This window comes from Lynx canadensis, chromosome E3 (assembly GCF_007474595.2).
Source record: "Lynx canadensis isolate LIC74 chromosome E3, mLynCan4.pri.v2, whole genome shotgun sequence".
In the NCBI taxonomy this organism is placed as follows: Eukaryota; Metazoa; Chordata; class Mammalia; order Carnivora; family Felidae; genus Lynx; species Lynx canadensis.
The window spans coordinates 15,564,292-15,582,060 of NC_044318.1; the positions used below are offsets into that span (position 1 = coordinate 15,564,292).

The 17,769-nt window shown below is 42.5% G+C and overlaps 1 protein-coding gene across 4 annotated transcripts in view; it reads left to right on the forward strand.

Moving 5' to 3' along the window:
• The window catches only part of IQCK (IQ motif containing K), a 129,294-nt gene that overhangs the window by 41,411 nt on the left and 70,114 nt on the right, over positions 1-17,769 (forward strand). For 3 of the 4 annotated variants that reach the window (XM_030301016.1, XM_030301017.1, XM_030301019.1), the window contains one exon: positions 14,973-15,057. The exons of the other annotated variant lie outside the window; for it this stretch is intronic. In XM_030301016.1, the coding sequence (XP_030156876.1) occupies positions 14,973-15,057 (85 nt within the window). The remainder of the gene's footprint in view (positions 1-14,972; positions 15,058-17,769) is intronic. 4 annotated transcript variants of the gene reach the window in all.

Below are 17,769 nucleotides of genomic sequence, written 5' to 3' on the forward strand. Positions count from 1 at the left end.
TGGATGAGCCATGGGCAAGGAGGTATTTATTGACTGGCTGTCAGCCGGGAGGGTTGGGGGCTGTTCTCCACTGGAGTTTGCTGGAGTGACAGACAGTGGAGGAGACTGAGTTTTCTTGTGATCATGCTGAGAAACTCAAATGGCATGGAAGGAAAATGGCCCTGGGGCAAGGCGAGGGTAGCAGGTGTGGGACATGTGAAAAGCCTAGTGCTGGAGAGGCCTTGGTCACCCTTCCTGAGACCTGACTCTGAATGCGCATGACTCACCAACCAGTTCCCTTACCTCAGCCTCATTCTCCCTTCACATTCTCCTCTGATGCCAAACCCGCTTCTCCCCAGCAACAATGAAAGGAGGATTAACATGATCAGAGCCTTGGGCTTGCCCTAAAGAACATGGTTCTACTAGTACTTTTTCTTACAATAAATACTTTTTTTGTAGAACATGGTAAATCTTTTAGGCTTTGCAGGCTGTATATGGCCTGCAAATTGCTGATCCAGTTACTTCAACTCCACCATTGTAGCAGGAAAGCAGTCATTGACAGCATGTGAATAAACAGACATGGCTAGATTCTAGTACAACTTTACTTACACAAATAGGTAATGGGCCACATTTGACCCATGGGCTATAGTTTGCTGAGCCCTGTTCTAGATACCAAGAACGTTCTCAAATCCTAGTTTTGCATAAGAGCTAAAAACAATTAAATGAGCGTGAGTGAGAAAGATGGAAGGTTGGATAAGGTTACGATCAGAGCAGAAATTTGGAAAATTGAGATATGAGAGTCTTCAGGGAATCTGAAGCCCATTCTAAGATGTGACCATTCTATTGAGTGATGGACATAAGGGAAGGTGGGAGTCATGGAGTCACGTGGATTGGAGGCCATGGTGTTGGAGTGTCATCAGTATGAATAATGAAGTATCTGAAAAGGCCGGTGGGGGATGGGTTGGGGAAGATGACAGCACGTCAAATCCCGGAGCTGTCGAGGGTGGTGTAGGAATACCCTAGAGGACAAAGAAGTGGCGGGAGTTGAAGTGTAGGAGTTAGAACTTGGACTCTGGGGGCGCCTGGGTGGCTCAGTCGGTTGATCGTCCGACTTCAGCTCAGGTCATGATCTCACAGTCTGTGAGTTCGAGCCCCGCGTCGGGCTCTGTGCTGACAGCTCAGAGCCTGGAGCCTGCTTCGGATTCTGTGTCTCCCTTTCTCTGACCCTCCCCCGTTCATGCTCTGTCTCTCTCTGTCTCAAAAATAAACGTTAAAAAAAAAAAAAAAAAAAAAGAACTTGGACTCTGGATTCACAACTCTGCCTTCCAAACCAAGCTTCACCATTTCCAGTTGTGTGACTCTGGATGAAGATGACTTAACTGCTCTCAGCCTCAGATTTTCCATCTGTAAAATGGTGTTTCAAGTAAATAAAGCTAGTTTCTTACCTAAGAGGAATTCTACTGCCAACCATTAAGGGGATACCATTTTTCCAGTACTGATATGTTTATGAATAGGTATGTTCCAGCTATTTAAAAGTAGTTATTTATTTGTTCATTTATTTAGCTGATGTTTATTGAATGCTCAAATGTGCTCTAAAATTATAGAGCACAGACGTATTCATAAGCTGTTTGGCTACCGTTTATTGGATACTTTGTACCACGGAAATATAACACAGAGAAACATGGTACCTGTCTTCATGGATAGTCTTTGTGTATAGTTGGATTACAAAATGCATGTACTTAATTTATACTAGTTCAATGACATGCCTTTGGGGGAAAGAGAGAGAAATAAGATTTTTAAAAAACCAACCTGTTCCCCCTTGCCATTCCACTCTATAGGCAAAAGCATAAATAGGGCACATGACTCAGCTCTTTCCTTAGTTGTTCCCAGTGTTATGTGCCCTTCATAACATGGGCAGCTCATAAGACAACTACATGCTTCTGTTTGTATGTCTGCCTACCCACATAACTACCTGCCAACCAAGCATTTATATAGTATGTACTCGGGTACTATTCTGAACAGTTGATAAATATTAACCTAATTTAACTTGTATGACAACCCTACAGAGTAGGAAATGTTATTGTCCCCATTGTAGTAGTCAGGCTATTTTAGACTGAGTTGCAATCATAAACAATACTGAAATACTCAGTAACAGTTTACTTCTTGCTCATACAAAGACTGACACAGTTTAGACAGCCCTTTTATTTATAGCTATCTGGAACATAATGATTTTTGAGGTCACTAAAGCAAAGGAAGAAAAGAGTGGAGGAGGCATTTTAGTTCTTAACCTTCTCAGCCTAGAATGTTCTTAACCTTCTCCCGTCTCCTGACAGAGCCTGACTCCAAACCAACTGCAAGGGAGGCTGAGATCCATAAGGGACACTGGGTATTCCACGAGTACTTGCTGTCCCAGTGACAGCCATATTTCAGAGAAAAAACTGAGGCGCAGAGATGACTTACCTGCCCAAGGTCAGAAGCTAGCAAACAACAACACAGGATTGAACCCAGGCAACCTGGCTCATGAGTCCATGCCTTTAAGAACCTGCCTCTTAGATCACCTGCTACTTAGAGTGATCAGTGCTAAGACAGGGAGAACACTGGCTATGTGACATTGATTGAAGGATGCCGTGAAGGGGAAATTTTGACTAGGTGTGATTTTCATCTTATGTGCTGATTTCAGAGTACAGCTGTGGTAGAAGATAGAACTCCTCTTTATACTATGTGTGTGTTAGCATTTATTGCCTCAGAGAATCCTATCTACCAGCCAGGGGAACCATCTAAAATGTGAGTTTGGCTTTATTTAAACGTTCTTGGTAAGACAAATTCTACCAAGCCCAGCTGTCTTTGTTGCGTGATGTCATTATATTGTCAGATCACAGCTGGTAGGTTGGGATCATTTGTCACGGATGGCTGCCGATCGCTTTTCACATAAATGACAGGCCCTTCTCCTACAGGTTCCCCATAATTTAGCATACTCTTCACTCTGTCCATGCGTTCTCAGTTACCCATTTCTTTTCCATAACTTTTTTTCCAAGTAACTGCATTTTTTGTAGCTATTTTATATAGACATTGACAACCCTTAAATTTTTTTCTTAGGTATGGGAAACCTGTGTGGCTCAGACAGTTAAGCGCCTGACTCTTGGTTTCAGCTCAGATCATGATGTCACAGTTCATGGGTTCGAGCCCCATGTCAGGATCTGTGCTGACCGCACAAAGCCTGCTTGAGATTCTCTTTCTCTCCTCTCTCTGCCCCTGCCCGCCTCAAAATAAATAAATAAACATTAAAAAATATTTTTTCTTAGGTTTATAAAGATAACTAAGATTTATCACAAAGAAAATAAACATATTTGTTAAATAAACTATACAGTGAAAAGGAAATGTTTAAAATCAAGGATAATCATAGAATTAAATAACTCTACACGTAAAAATCTTTCAAAAGGATGTTTCACTCCAAAGTCAGGAACACGGCTTTTATTTTGTCTTCTAAATTATTTTGTAGCTTTCATATTGTCTACAGAGTTACTTTAAGAATTGAAAACAATTACGAAACTAAAGGGTATTTATTCTACTTTTCAAAAAAATTTTTAAAGTTTATTTGAGAGACATAGAGAGAAAGTGGGGAGGGGCAAAAAGAAAGTGAGAGAGAGGGAATCCCAAGCAGGCTCTGTGCTATTAGCAGATCCTGATGCGTGGCTCTATCTCACAAACCATGAGATCATGACCGGAGCCGAAATCAAGAGTCAGACACTTAACCGACTGAGCCACCCAGGCACCTCTATTCTACTTCTTTTTATTCCATTTCTTGCTTCCTGTGGTAGACATTTATGTTTTTCCCCACCCTGCATTGATTTCCTCTTCCTCCTCTGGGTACAGAACTCCATGTGACACTGAGAGGATCACGTTTCTCCTGTTCTCAGTCCATGTGGACAGTGAGCTGATTCCCCCTCTGGCTCTGGGTTGGGGATGTGACCCAGGCCTGGCCAGTCAGACCACTGAGTCCCCCTGACTACTATAGTTGCTCCCAAATTGTTTGAGTCACCGATAACCCCAAGATTTTTTTAGGAAGCAACCAGGAAGCTCTTTTCCTTTAGACTTACTTTAGACTCTCTCTTTTCCTCTAGACTTGGAGCTTTGAAGTCATAAGCCTTGAGCTGCTGAGGGCAAACACCTAAAGAGGTTGTGCCCGAGATAATAGTGGAACTGAGAGGTGGCCGGAGCCTGAGTTTCTACGGCATTGTTTTGGGCCTCTCTATCTGGCCATGCCTAAAGCTGACTCTATCCCTTCCCTCTTAGTTAATCCTTTTTTTTTTTTTTAATTTTTTTTTTTTTTTGCTTCAGCCAGTTTAAGTTTATTTCTTTTTAAGTTTTATCTATCTTATTATGTTTGAGAGAGAGCACACACAAGTGGGGGAGAGGCAGAGAGAGAGAGAGAGAGAGAGAGAGAGAGAGAATCCCAAGCAGGCTCTCTGCTGTCAGTGAAGAGCCTGATGCAGGGCTAGAACCCACGAACCATGAGATCATGACCTAAGCCGAAATCAAGAGTTGGACATTTAACTGACTGTGTCACCCAGGTGCCCTGAGGTAGGTTTCTATTACTTGCAAATGAAAGAGTCCTGATACGTGCTCTGACTTGGTATTGCCCCAACTAGCCTCCAGTATTCCATCTTAGCTTTGTCTAGGTTCTGTTGCTAAAAATCTCAGTGCCTTACAATGTCAAATGTTTCTTCTTCCCCCTTTTTTATGTTAGCTGCATATCACTTTTGGCTCAGCTCCATGTCCCTTTTCATTCTGGGACCCGGGCTGAAGGAACAGCCCCCTCCCTCCCTCTCATGGCAGAGAGAGAAGGGCAATGGCCCATCTACGCAGTGGCAAACCTTACTTCTGCTCACGTTTCATTGGCCGATACAAGTCCATGGCCAAGCCAAATAGCAGTGCTATAGGGAGGTTGACACCACCCCTGGCAGAGACTGCAAGGCATATGGCAGAGCAGAGATATACAATTCTTTTTTTCCAGGGAGAAGAGTAGTAACTGGGACCAATAACACAATGTGCTACATGCTCTCATGAGAGCTTAACGAGGGTGTTTTCTTCCCTACCTTTCAACAGTGGTGGGTTACATCATATCTTCTGATGCCTTTCCTCCTATTTATGAATCTGGCATCATCCTCTTTTTTGTTATAGAGTCGTGACTCAACCAGCCAATCGGAAACAAGGAAATTATTTGCTATCATATTGAGAACAAAAAAAGTTTCACTTTTATTTTGACCAAAAGGAATTGGTCAGATGCATTTGCAAAAAGAAATCACTACACAAGCACAAGGAACAAAAGTGCCCTGCTGTCTATCTGGTCCCATGTCTCAGGGGAGAAGGCTCATGAAAGACATCATTAAAGCTGAGACCTTCAATGAAACAAAGATTGTGTTTTAGAAAAGCTTGCTTTGGGTGAAATGTCTTTTCAGCAAATTTCAGCCCGTGGACAAAAAAAAGAAAAAGAAAAAAATCTACAATACTTTCATGTCGATGAAAGGTATCTTATGACCAAAAGCTGAGGTGAAAACAAAAGTGTCACCGTGCCATTTGAGGACAAGCACCAGCCATTCGTATGATGGTCTGTTTGCAAGAAGGTTAATAATCTGAAGGAAAATGTTCGTGCCTTCTAAATGGCACAGGAAACAGCATGCATGTTGCACTAAGGATCATAATTAAAAGGTGGCATGGCAGTAAATTTGCTGTCGTGTCCTGTTGAAAGGAAAAAATCTTTTAATTTTGTCTTATAGATGGGTAACTTCAGAGGCTAGGAGCCTCATGAGGATAATAAATCAACTTTGCTCTTTATATTAGCATTTGTCTTCAAATAGGAAGGAAGGAGAGCTGTTTCCTGAATTCAGGACATGCTGGGATGCATAAATCCGCTATGTGCTTCTTTCTCGCTGGAGGTTTGGCATGTGGGTAGCCCTTTTCTCTGCGGCACACAGTCCTGCTTCCTTCCTTTCTTCCTGTTGTTTCTAGGTGACTCTTTGGTAACAAGCCCAGAGAGCCTGTTGGAGGCAGCATGGGTTCCAGCCTGAGCTCTGCCATTTATTAGTTGGGGTATTAGTTTCCCATAGCTGCTTAATAAATTACTACAAAACTGATGGCTCAAAACAACACAGGTGTCGTCTCTTACAGTTCTCGGGGCTAGAAGTGTAAAACCAATTCCTTCCAGAGCCTCTAGAGGAGAATTTGTTTTCTCGCCTTCTCTGGTTTCTGGAGGCTGCCTGTACTCTGGAGGGCCCATACCCCTTCTTTGCCTCACTCTGACCTCTGGTGTCCATCATCACAGCTACGCCTGTGGTGCCATCTGCGGCTGCATCCCTGTCACAAAGATCCTTGGGACTACATCATTGGCCCACCTAGATAATCTGGGATAATCTCAAAATCCTTTCCTTCTACAAAGTCCCTTTTGCCATATAAGGGGACGTATCCATTCAAGAGTCTGGGGATTGAATGAGGACATCTTGGGGAACTGTTATATAGCCTGCCACAGTCAGGCAACCTGGAGATAATCCGTTCACCAGCCGTGCTCCTCTCTCCTGTTACTTGGGGATGACATTGCAGCGTTGCCGTGAGGTCTAAGATGGTATCAGAGAAATTGTCACAAGCAACAGAAATTTAAAGGCTACTTAAGGAAAAGGGTATATACTGAAAGAAAAAAAAGATTACTCACAAACGTGAAGGAAAAGGCAAGGACCTGGCCTTAGAAAGCAGGTGTAGTGATCCAGGAATCATAGACCCATGTTTTCTAGACAACAGTGCCGGGAAGAATACTATAGTCTCTGCCGGTCCACTCAAGATTCACATTCTAGGGAAACCGCATCTGTTTGGCTAAGCTTGGCTGTCAGGTACACCCCTCGGTTACTGGAGGGTGAGGTGCTGTGACCCACGTTCCCCACCCCCCAGCACAGGGAGGTGGAACTGTCAAAGCAAAGTCTGAGGGCTGATAGATACCACAAGAAGGGGCAGGGTCTGTTGAGCAGATGAAAATTAAAGACATCCATTGCCGAGGGCTCATAGGAGGTCTCCAAAGAATGATCACTTTTATTGTGTCCTTAATCTGAGGAGAATGGCAGTCACTACTTTAGTAGTATGAAACGTGGAGGGCAGAATAACCAAGCAAGAGAAGGACCAAATATCTGCTCTGCCACTGATAAATCCTGACATTAAAGAAAGTTCTCTGTTTTCTTATCTATAATAATATGCATTCATTCAAAAACACTTACTGAATGCCTACTCTTTTCCAGGTACTTTTCTTGGTACCGTAGATAGAGTGGAGAACAAGAGAAAGTCTTGGCCCCCATAGAGTTTACATTTTAGTATAAAGACAATCAATAACTAAGCTAACAGATAAGCATATTGCATAATGTAAAGAAGACCCAAGTGCTCTGAGGAAAAATGAAGCAGCGTAAGTGGATAGAGCATCCCAGGGCTGGGGTAAGAGCTGCCGGTGTTTAGAGAAGCCAGGGAAGATGCACTTCTTTAAACAGGAAACATTTGCACAGGGGTCTGTAAGCCAACCTTACAAAGATCAGAAGGAGGAGTGTTCCAGGTGGAGAGAACAGCCACTCTGAAGGCCCTTGAGAGAGGGAACAGACTTGGCTAGTGAGACGAGGAGATGAGGGAGGCCAAAGCCGGGTGGACAGTGAAGCCAGAACAGTGGGCTAGGTTGTGCCCAGGTTGGGTGGGCCTTTGGGTACCATGGTAAAGGTTAACTTTTTTCCTCTGAGTGTGATAGAAAACTATCAGAGGGTTTTTAGGAGAAGATCGAGGGAATCTGATTTATCTTTTACAAAAGACCACTATTGTGGCACTTGGGTTGTTCAGCTGGGGTTAAGGTCCGACTCTTGATTTCTGCTCAGGTCATGATCTCATGGTTTGTGAGATCCAGCCCAGGTCCAGCTCTGTGCTGGCAGTGTGGAGCCTGCTTGGGATTCTCTCTCTCTCTCTCTCTCTCTCTCTCTCTCTCTTTCTCTCTCTCTCTCTCTGCCCCTCCCCCCCAAAATAAATAAATACACATTTAAAAATAAATAAATAAGAAGATTACTCTGGTGGCTAGCGGGGAAGTTGACTTCAGTCACCTCTAACAATGCAAGTGGTCAGTGGGGAGGCTACTGTAGGCAGGAGATAATGGCAGCTCAGAGTTCAGGAGGCACGAAGAGGTTGTATTTGGGATATTTTGATGTTGGAACCAAGACTTGTTGATGGATTGAATGTGTGGTGAGAGAGAAGTCAAACATGGCTTGGAGATTTCAGGCCTGAGCAACTGGCTGAATGAGGAGCCAGTTACTGAAATGGAGTGGCAGAAATTAGAGTTCTGTTTTGAAAATTTAACGGCTTTATGGATAAATTCCAAGTTTTGGGGAGTAAAAATATGAAGCTTTCTTTTTATTTTTTCCCCACTAACTGACCCGCTGTATCATGGTGGGTCTCCCTTCTGTCTGGGAGGCAGCCATTTAAATAATTTTTTGGCTGAATTCCCTAACTTCCTGGTCACTCTCTGTTTTTAGATGGTCTCATTTCACTGTTTGAATTCATCCTGTTTAGTTTTAAATCTTTAGTTCTCAGTCTCATCCTGGATGTAAACCTTGTCTTCTCCCCTTTCCCTAGCTCCAGCCATGCTGTCAATGACTCGGGGGTCCCTGAACTTGGAAGGTGGACACATTGCCTCTCTATTTTCATTACCCTTTAACTGAAATTTAGCCTCACTTTTAATTATGAGCATGGGCAACGAGCTTCAGAAGAGTCCATGGTACCTGTGTCTTGGTCACTAATAGTGATCAGATTTTTTCACATCCCGATACAGTAGTTGCAATGGTCTTGAAATATCATTTACACATGTCACTTCTTCTAAATTACAGAAGTTAATTGACATGCCATTAGCTCTTCCTATTTACTGCATACTCTAGAAACACATATGTTATTATGTCACCTCCTGGTTTTGTTTTGTTCTTTATTTATTTTGAGAGAGAGAGAGAGAGCACATGCGCACACATAAGCAGGGGAGGGGCTGAGAGAGAGAATCCCAAGCAGGCTCCATGCCATCAGTGTAGAGCCCATTAGGGGCTGGAACTCAGGAACTGCAAGATCATGACCTGAGCCAAAATCAAGAGTTGGACACTTAACTGACTGAGCCACCCAGGCGACCCACCACCTGTTTTTGGTCTTTTTTTTTTAGTATTTTGAAAACTGTATTCCAGTATAATTGGTTTGCTTTGAAATCTTATATATTTACTTTCATATTTAAAAAAAGTATTATTGGGGGGGGGCGATGTGCCTGGATGGCTCAGTAACTTGAGTGTCCAACTCTTGGTTTCAGCTCAGGTCATGATCCCAGGGTCGTTGGAGTGAGCCCCATGTCAGAGTTTGGAGCCTGCTTGAGATTCTCGCACCTCCCTCTGCCTGTCCCCTTGCCTTCGTCACTTGTGTACTCTCTCCCTCTCTCTCTCTCAAATTAAAAAAATATATGTTATTTAGAAAAGAAATCCAAACTGCCAGTGTAAAAAGGGGTCCATGACACAAACCAAGTTAAGATCCCCTGCCAGAGATTTGGAAGCCGTGAAGAGGGAGGTGGTCTGCTCTTCTGATACACCCACCCTTGCTCAGGCTCACTCTCTGGAGGGGGAAAAGGGAGATTGGGAAGGAGGCAGGTCTCCCTCAGGTTTTCGTTGAGTCACATTAAAGAAAACATGTAATCCGTTACAAAGAGACTAAACAACACGGCAACCTGGACCCGTTTATCAAAACGCATCAAGTATCACAACCCTGACTTTCAACACGGTTATACTTTACAGGGTGGGCACCTGGCCTTGTCTCATTCTTAGGTGAGCTCTGTTGGCTAGACCCATATGCGACGTCCAGTGATGGGGCTGGTAAGATGGGATTCGATGCTGTGTTTAACTTAGGAGAGTGATTCAGCTTGATGCCAGGGTAATACCTGCTTGTGGGTCTCTCAGGGTGATTAGTGAGGGGGCAGAAGCCAGATCACATCCTAGTAACCATGGTTTCTGAATGCACTTTAAGGCCACTAGAGAGTAATACAGCTGGCTCTACCCTACTGATTTTCAGAGTTGTTCCTGACATCACAGAAAATCCTATGAGATTCCATCCTAATGGCTGGTCACCATATATCTGGGTGCGTCATTCCAGATAACCTTTGTTGTACTTCTTCCAAATATTTGAAATTTATTACTCAAGACTGATGATGCCTCTAACACAGAATGTTTGGGAAACCAGTTAAGGCCGGGCAGGGACTGGATAATCTCTTTTGCTGGATAGGATGGGTAGTTGTTATTAAATACTTAGGCCCTAGAAAGGCTTTATAAATGATGATTGATTTAGGGCCTGTGTCATTTTGTAAATGGCTTGGCATCAGGGTTGTGCTTTCGTGTTCCAAGAAAACAACTTAGTCTCTTAGCTAATGAAAAGTGGATAGAATTTGGATTCCAAGATTCAAGTTTCAATATAAAGCAAGCTTTTCTGCTTTCTGCTTTATTTTGTTTAAGTGCCACTTTAGGATGGTCCCTCTTGTTTTAGAACTGGATGTAGAAATTAACAAAGATGAACTTTTCAGAGTCCCTTGTATATTTTGAAATCGTGCTGTATCTCTTTTAGGTCCTGCAAATCTTTTACTTAGCACCCAAAAAGGGGGAAAGAATTGTGTGTGTGTTTATGCATACACACAGAATCAGAAAAATAAATGCTTGTTCTTTCTCAGAATTATAGCATCGATTCCTATGTTCAAATATATTTGATTCACATTTAAGAAAAAAGGAAAAAGACATGACAAATGAGCATGACCAGTAAGACAAGTCTTGGAAACATACTCAGTGATACTGTTTTGCCGTTGAAACATGCAAACCTGTCTGCTCTGGGTTATGTCCCATGTAAGCCCTTGAGGAGGGAGCCTGCCCGCCTTCTCCTGTGATTGACATGGCACCTCCTCCCCCTTCCCAGTTCCCCAATGATGAGAAGCTGCCTCTACTAGATCTCTATTTTTATTTGACCTGAAGCCAGTTGCACTGATTCCAAAAGAGAGAAAAGGGCCTGACATGGCTTCTATCCCTTCACGTTGGCCTGCTGAAATGATTGATAATTCCCAAGGACTACACTCAGAAGATTAAGTCCTTTTCATTTGGCTCTCTCATACTTATTCTTGGTTTGGGAACTAGACAGCACCCCATTATTTAGCCATGAAAGCAAGGATGTCACTAAAGGTGGCCTCATATTACTGCTTAAAGGCCTATTAGAAATCTCATTTTGCTTTTTGGAGATTCATTGTCATGCAAAGTGGTTCGAGGTTTCATTACTGGTGAAAGCCCTTTGTTGGGCTGGCCCAGCCTGTTGTCCCCAGATTTGCAGGTCTCCTTTCCTACTGCTATTCCAAAACAGGAATACTGTTACTTTGAGGATTTCATGACATCAGTAGAGAAAAACATACTTAAGGCAAGGAAATTGCAGCCGAACAGAAAGGCGCCATCAAATCTCCCCTCCGATACAAGTGACAAACTCCACTTTGTTCTGCTGTCCTGACATCGGATTTCCCTGTGGAGCGTCAGACAAATGAATACCTGCCAAGTTATTACTGTAAGAATTAATGAAGAGGGCATCTTCTATGATTACGGCTTTTTTCTCCCTCCCCAGTTTTTTCTTCTAGGCAAATGACCTTGTTTTCTTCTATTAAACACGCACAGCTGCGAGACCCTGAATTCCACATCAGTGACCTTCTGAGCTGTCTTCTCTTCCCCTTTTAGGCCACTCCCTGTGCTTCCTGGGCCAAAAGATTCTCAGCAGGAAATGGTCTGTGACCTTGAATGAGTCACTTCACACCTCTGTGCCTCAGTTTCTTTGTTCTAAAAGAAGGATAACCACAGCTAATATTACTTTTATTTATTATCCTTGCTAAGATTGTGAGGATTTAATGAAATAATGTATGGAAAGTGCTTAGGACACTGTGCCAGGCAGAGAGCTCCTTCCACAAACATTTATCAACTACCCACTAGAAATGTCAGTTCTCCCTGGCTTTGACTTCTCTGGTTCTGGAATAATTCCTAAGTGCTGGGACTGCCAAGAGGCGCAGACACGGGCCTGGTCTCTGCCCTCCTGGAGCCTGCAGTCCGGCTGAGGATTAGGGCATTAATTAGATAACCACACAGATTTCTATCTCTGAATTAGGCCAAGGACTAGGAAGGAAAATTACACAGAGCTCCACTGGGTCCTAACCTAAACAAAAAACACCTTTCCATAACACTGGAATGGAGATCAGAAGAAAGAGTTAAGAGTGAACCAGGAGGAGTGTCAGCCCTCTCACCCCCAACCTTAGATTTTGAGCAAGTTAGGAAAAGGTACTCCTACCCCAGGGCAGATGTGACCCCAGGCCATGAGCATGGCCTAGCGGGCAGAGCATGGGCTGGGTTTCAGTGCCCTCTGGCCCATCTGCTGGGTGTCCTTAAGCAGCAACCTGCACAGCTATACGGCTGCAGATAGGAGGATATTGGAGGCAGAGGAAAGGCAGGGTCTGCAAAGACCATGGGTGGAAGGGCACTTTTGAAGAGATGAAAAGGGCCACCATGGCTGGAGCACAAGGAGCCAGGCTGATAGGAAGGAAGTCCAGAAAGCTCTCAGTAAATATCAGCTAGTATTAATGCATGATAATATTAGTCTCATAAATCCATTGCCAACACACCAAGGTCTCCTTAGAAACCCCAAGGTCTTGGGGCGCCTGGGTGGCGCAGTCGGTTAAGCGTCCGACTTCAGCCAGGTCACGATCTTGCGGTCCGTGAGTTCGAGCCCCACGTCGGGCTCTGGGCTGATGGCTCAGAGCCTGGAGCCTGTTTCCGATTCTGTGTCTCCCTCTCTCTCTGCCCCTCCCCTGTTCATGCTCTGTCTCTCTCTGTCCCAAAAATAAAAAATAAACATTGAAAAAAAAAATTTTTTAAAGAAACCCCAAGGTCTCTCTAGAAGCCATTGATTTTTAACTAGTGAAGGAGAATTGCTTCAGGGATGTGATTTGTTGGTGTCACACAACTGAGACTTAAAGAATAAGGACAGTGGATGAGTAGAGACATTTGATGTGGAAAGCAGGGAGCCGATGTGTCTCCGGTGGCAAGCCTCCAGCAAAATATGAATGCTCCATTGCAGCCCAGAAAGCCAGATATTAGGTAAGAAGAAGTGAAAAACAAAAACAGAACCAAAAAAAATAAAAAATAAAAAAAGCCACCACATCATGCAAGTGAAAATGGAAACAGGACGTTAGGGAAAGGTTTCTGTCATTTTGAGGGTGTAATTATCTCTCCAAAGAAGTAGAAGACTGTCCTTGACTTGGTCTCTTCGAAAGGACCTGCCCAGCCCAAGACCCAGAACCTGGCAACAACACTGTGCTCCCTAGAAATGGTCTTAATACCCCCAAGGTTCTTCCTGGCTTTGATTTCTTCGATTCTGGAATAATTCAAAGCACACATGTTCATTCAAACAAATATACTGTATGAAGGGTGGGTTGTTGTTGTTGTTTTTAAGTCAGAGTTTAGGGGGAAATAAAACCACACATCCTGGAGAATCACGCATTATTGCCTGATAATGCTTTGCATTCTGTGCCAAGCTGGGCATCTGCGAGTGTTTGCTCAGTTGAGGTCTGGTGTTAGCAGAGCATTGTGAGGGCAGCCTGGGCTTTGGGATCAGATGGGTCTGGGCTCAGATCCCTACTAGGCCACCTACAAGCTGTATGACCTTGGGTAGTTTAGTCAACCTCTCTACACAATGGGAGTTAGTATAAATTCAAATGATGGTTGTTATTAGGGAGAGCTCTGAGGCCAGGACACTTAAGAACCCCTCACTTGCAAAGTCGTTTCCAGGGTTCTTGCCTTGAGATCAGCCTCTATGACCCACATACTTCCAGAAGTTCATTTGTTTGTACTATATCTAAAAAGACTTAACTTGGCTTTTCAGCGGTAGCTGTGCTTTAGAGAAACATAAGGAACCAGAATTAAGTCATACTCATAAGATCTTGTCAGGAGTTAGTATCTCTATGAAACTTTTAGGGAAAAGAAAAGAAAAGAGCATTTAGCCGTGATTTTTAAATGTAGTATCTGTGATCAAAAATCCCATCACAATCTGCACAATCCAAAAAGAGCAAACAGTATCAACTGACCCAGCACTTGACATATTTTATTGCCTATTAAGATGTAGTAGCAGAACTTAACTTAAAAATATGCTTGGGGTGCCTGGGTGGCTCAGTTGGTTGAGCGTCCGACTTCAGCTCAGGTCATGATCTCACAGTCCGTGAGTTCGAGCCCCATGTCGGGCACTGTGCTGACAGCTCAGAGCCTGGAGTCTGCTTCAGATTCTGTCTCCCTCTCTCTCTGCCCCTCCTCCACTCATGCTTGCTCTCTCTCAAAAAGTAAATAATCTCTCTCAAAAAGTAAATAAAAATTTTTAAAAATGTTTTAAATAAATGAAACATTCTTTTTAAAAAATATGCTTGAATTTAAGCCACATTAAATTGTAATGTGCACACAATTTATCAGAGATAAATGCCAGTATTTTGTTTTCATTTCCCGTCCATAGGAAGTTGGAAAAAGAGCCCTTTATTAAGTGTCAGTCATAAGGCAGTATTTAAAAGTCGCCCTTGCTGTGCCTCTTGTTTTATGTCTACACAGCCTTATGTATGTGGCACCTTTAGGAGTAACATGCAGCTTCAGCAACCTGAGCCTTTCAAAGCAGAGCAGGTTAATAGTGATTTAAGATTTTGCTGGTTAAAAGCAAAACAAAACAAAATCCATCTTCGATTTTAAAACAAAACACGCTAACCCAGCTTAAACTTTTCTATCAAAAATGGCATTGTTGCTTTCTAAGAATGGAAATGGATGAGGCACTTAATCAGAGAGGCCATTATGTTGTCAAAGGCCTTGCTGAGACTGAAGGATGGATTCTCAGGGGCATATGACCATTTTATTGCTTTTCAGCCCACGGCCGGCAATGCCACTCTCCCTCCTGCTGACAGAAGGAGAGGCAGCGCTGATCATTCAGTCCTTCTGGAGAGCCTATCTGGTAAGAGTCTTGTGCGATTATGGCGTTTGGCCTGGTGGGGAATTTTTGTGATGCAGAGTGCCCATGGGAAAACTGTTAGATGAATTTGAAACAGAGGGTATTATAGCTAACATCCAAACCTCAGAAATAGGATTCTCTGTAAAATACATCTCAAAGAGTGGTTTAGTATTTTTACCAAAGCTTCTTTTGCAATTATCATGAAAAGTACTCTACAGCCTTTTAATGTAGCTGTATACTAGCCTGTATTACCTAAAAAATAATATTATTTACATACAGAGAGCAATACATATTCGTTTTAGAAAAAGAAAATTCAGATAATTCAGTTAGAGCAAAAAAAAAAAATATTTGAATTGCTGAAACTGGTACCCCAAAATAATCATTGTTGGCATTTTGCTGTAAAACTTTCCAAACCTTAAAAATCTTGATGGGTGAAACAGGTAAAGGGGACTAAGAGTACACTTATCTTGATGAGCACTGAGTCATGTATGGAACTGTCAAGTCACTATATTGTACACCTGAAACTAATATAACACTGTTATGATAACTAAACGGGACTTAAAAATTTTTTTTAATTTTTTTTAACATGTATTCATTTTTGAGAGACAGAGAGAGACAGAGTATGAGCAGGGAAGGGGCAGAGAGAGAGGGAGACACAGAATCTGAAGCAGGCTCCAGGCTCTGAGCTGTCAGCACAGAACCCGATGTAGGACTCGAACTCACGAACTGCGAGATCATGACCTGAGCCGAAGTCGGACACTCAACTGACTGAGCCACCCAGGCGCCCCTTAAAAGTTTTTAAAATGAATAAATGAAAAATATAAAATTTGAAAAATCTTAGAAGACAGAATAACATATAGACACTTATCATATGCTAGAAGTAACCTTTTCTTTTGAAACTTGTCTTTTGTAGCCATTTTCCTATTGGTTATTCCCAGTTTATCATTATTATAATAAGTGCTGTAATACATATCTTTGTGCAGCCATCTTTGCACAATTGTCTGGTTGTTTATGTAGGACAAATTCTAGAAGTGGAATTTCTGGGTCAAAAGGTGAGTTCTTTTCTAAAGCTCCTGATCCATATTGTCATGTGGCCCTTCCAGAGGATGTACTTTGAAAAATTCTTACCAAATATACATATGAGAGTGGCCTGTGTATCTTGTGCTAAAAAGTATACATTCTCCCCAATTTTTTGGCCATACATCAATGTTAAGAAGCTTCCAATAAACATGAAGCTCCTATTCTAGGTAAAAGCGTGTCTCTACCCAAGTCTGAGTGTTAAACATCAATGGAACTAGTTTAGATTTGATTTCAGAGGTGGTGAACATTGCCACAGAGAAAGGTCTCAGTGGACTTACACGGAGGCCAAACATCTCCATGCTGACGCTCTCCTCAGAGCTGCTGTAGGAGAAGTAGCCTGAGGTGAACATGCCGGCAAACGGTTGTCCAGGAAGAAATTAGATGAATTCTAATGAGATACCATTAATAAATCAATAAGCAAAATATTTGTTAAATGTTAAACGGGACTGGGGCGCCTGGGTGGCTCAGTCGGTTAAGCATCCGACTTCGGCTCAGGTCATGATCTCACGGTGCGTGAGTTCGAGCCCCGTGTCGGGCTCTGTGCTGACCGCTCAGAGCCTGGAGCCTGTTTCAGATTCTGTGTCTCCCTCTCTCTCTGACCCTCCCCCGTTCATGCTCTGTCTCTCTCTGTCTCAAAAATAAATAAACGTTAAAAAAAAAAGAATTTAAATGTTAAATGGGACTGTCCTTTCTTATAAGCAGCTTACTGTTTCAGGCAATATTGTTCAGTGAACACAGGGCTCAAAGTCAAGTGTGAAGGTTAAATAATAGACTTGCACATTATAAGGAGCAGTTTGTTCCCAAAGAGTTAAAAGCCAGTAATAAAACCCTCTGTGATATGTCACGATTTAGATACAATTTTTAACTACATAGGTTTTCAGCATTTCCTACATATTTTATAGATATGGTCTTTGTCCTTCTGTAATTGAACATCAGCAGGTTAGTTTAAGTCCAGTGATGTCCAACCAAGGTGAAAGATTCCTGGCTTCCACATGCTTTTTGAGTTCCACCTTTGCCGTCAGCATATTTCATTTGTGAGACTTGAACTTGTTACACTAGCATTAGCAGTTTTACTTTTCCATTTTCTGATCCTTTTAATGAGACAGTAAGAGCCAAATGCAATAAAATAGTGATTTGCAGATTTTGTTTCTTTAAAACAGCAAAGCCCTTTCTTCAAATCATACTCAGAAGCCTAAATTGTAATCACTATGTTAACAGTAAAAGGGGATGTTCTGTCCCTGATTCTCCCATGCAGTAATAAGACTTTCACACACAGGGGGCCTGTGTTATGGACACAGCATGAGAAACATAGAGATCTTCCTCTACTTATCATGGAGTTACATCCTGATAAACCTAGTGTAAGTTGAAATGCATTTAATATACTTAACCCACTGGACATCATAGCTTAGCTTCGCCTAACCTATAAATGTGCTCAGAACACTTACATTAGCCAACAGTTGGGCAAAATCATCCCCCACAAAACCTATTTTATAATAAATTGTTGAATATATCATGTAACTTATTGAATACTGTACCGAAAATGAAAAACAGAATAGTTGTTTGGGTGCAGAATTATCCTCAGTGTATTGGTTATTGACCCTGGTGATCACATGACTGACTGGGAGCTGTGGTTTG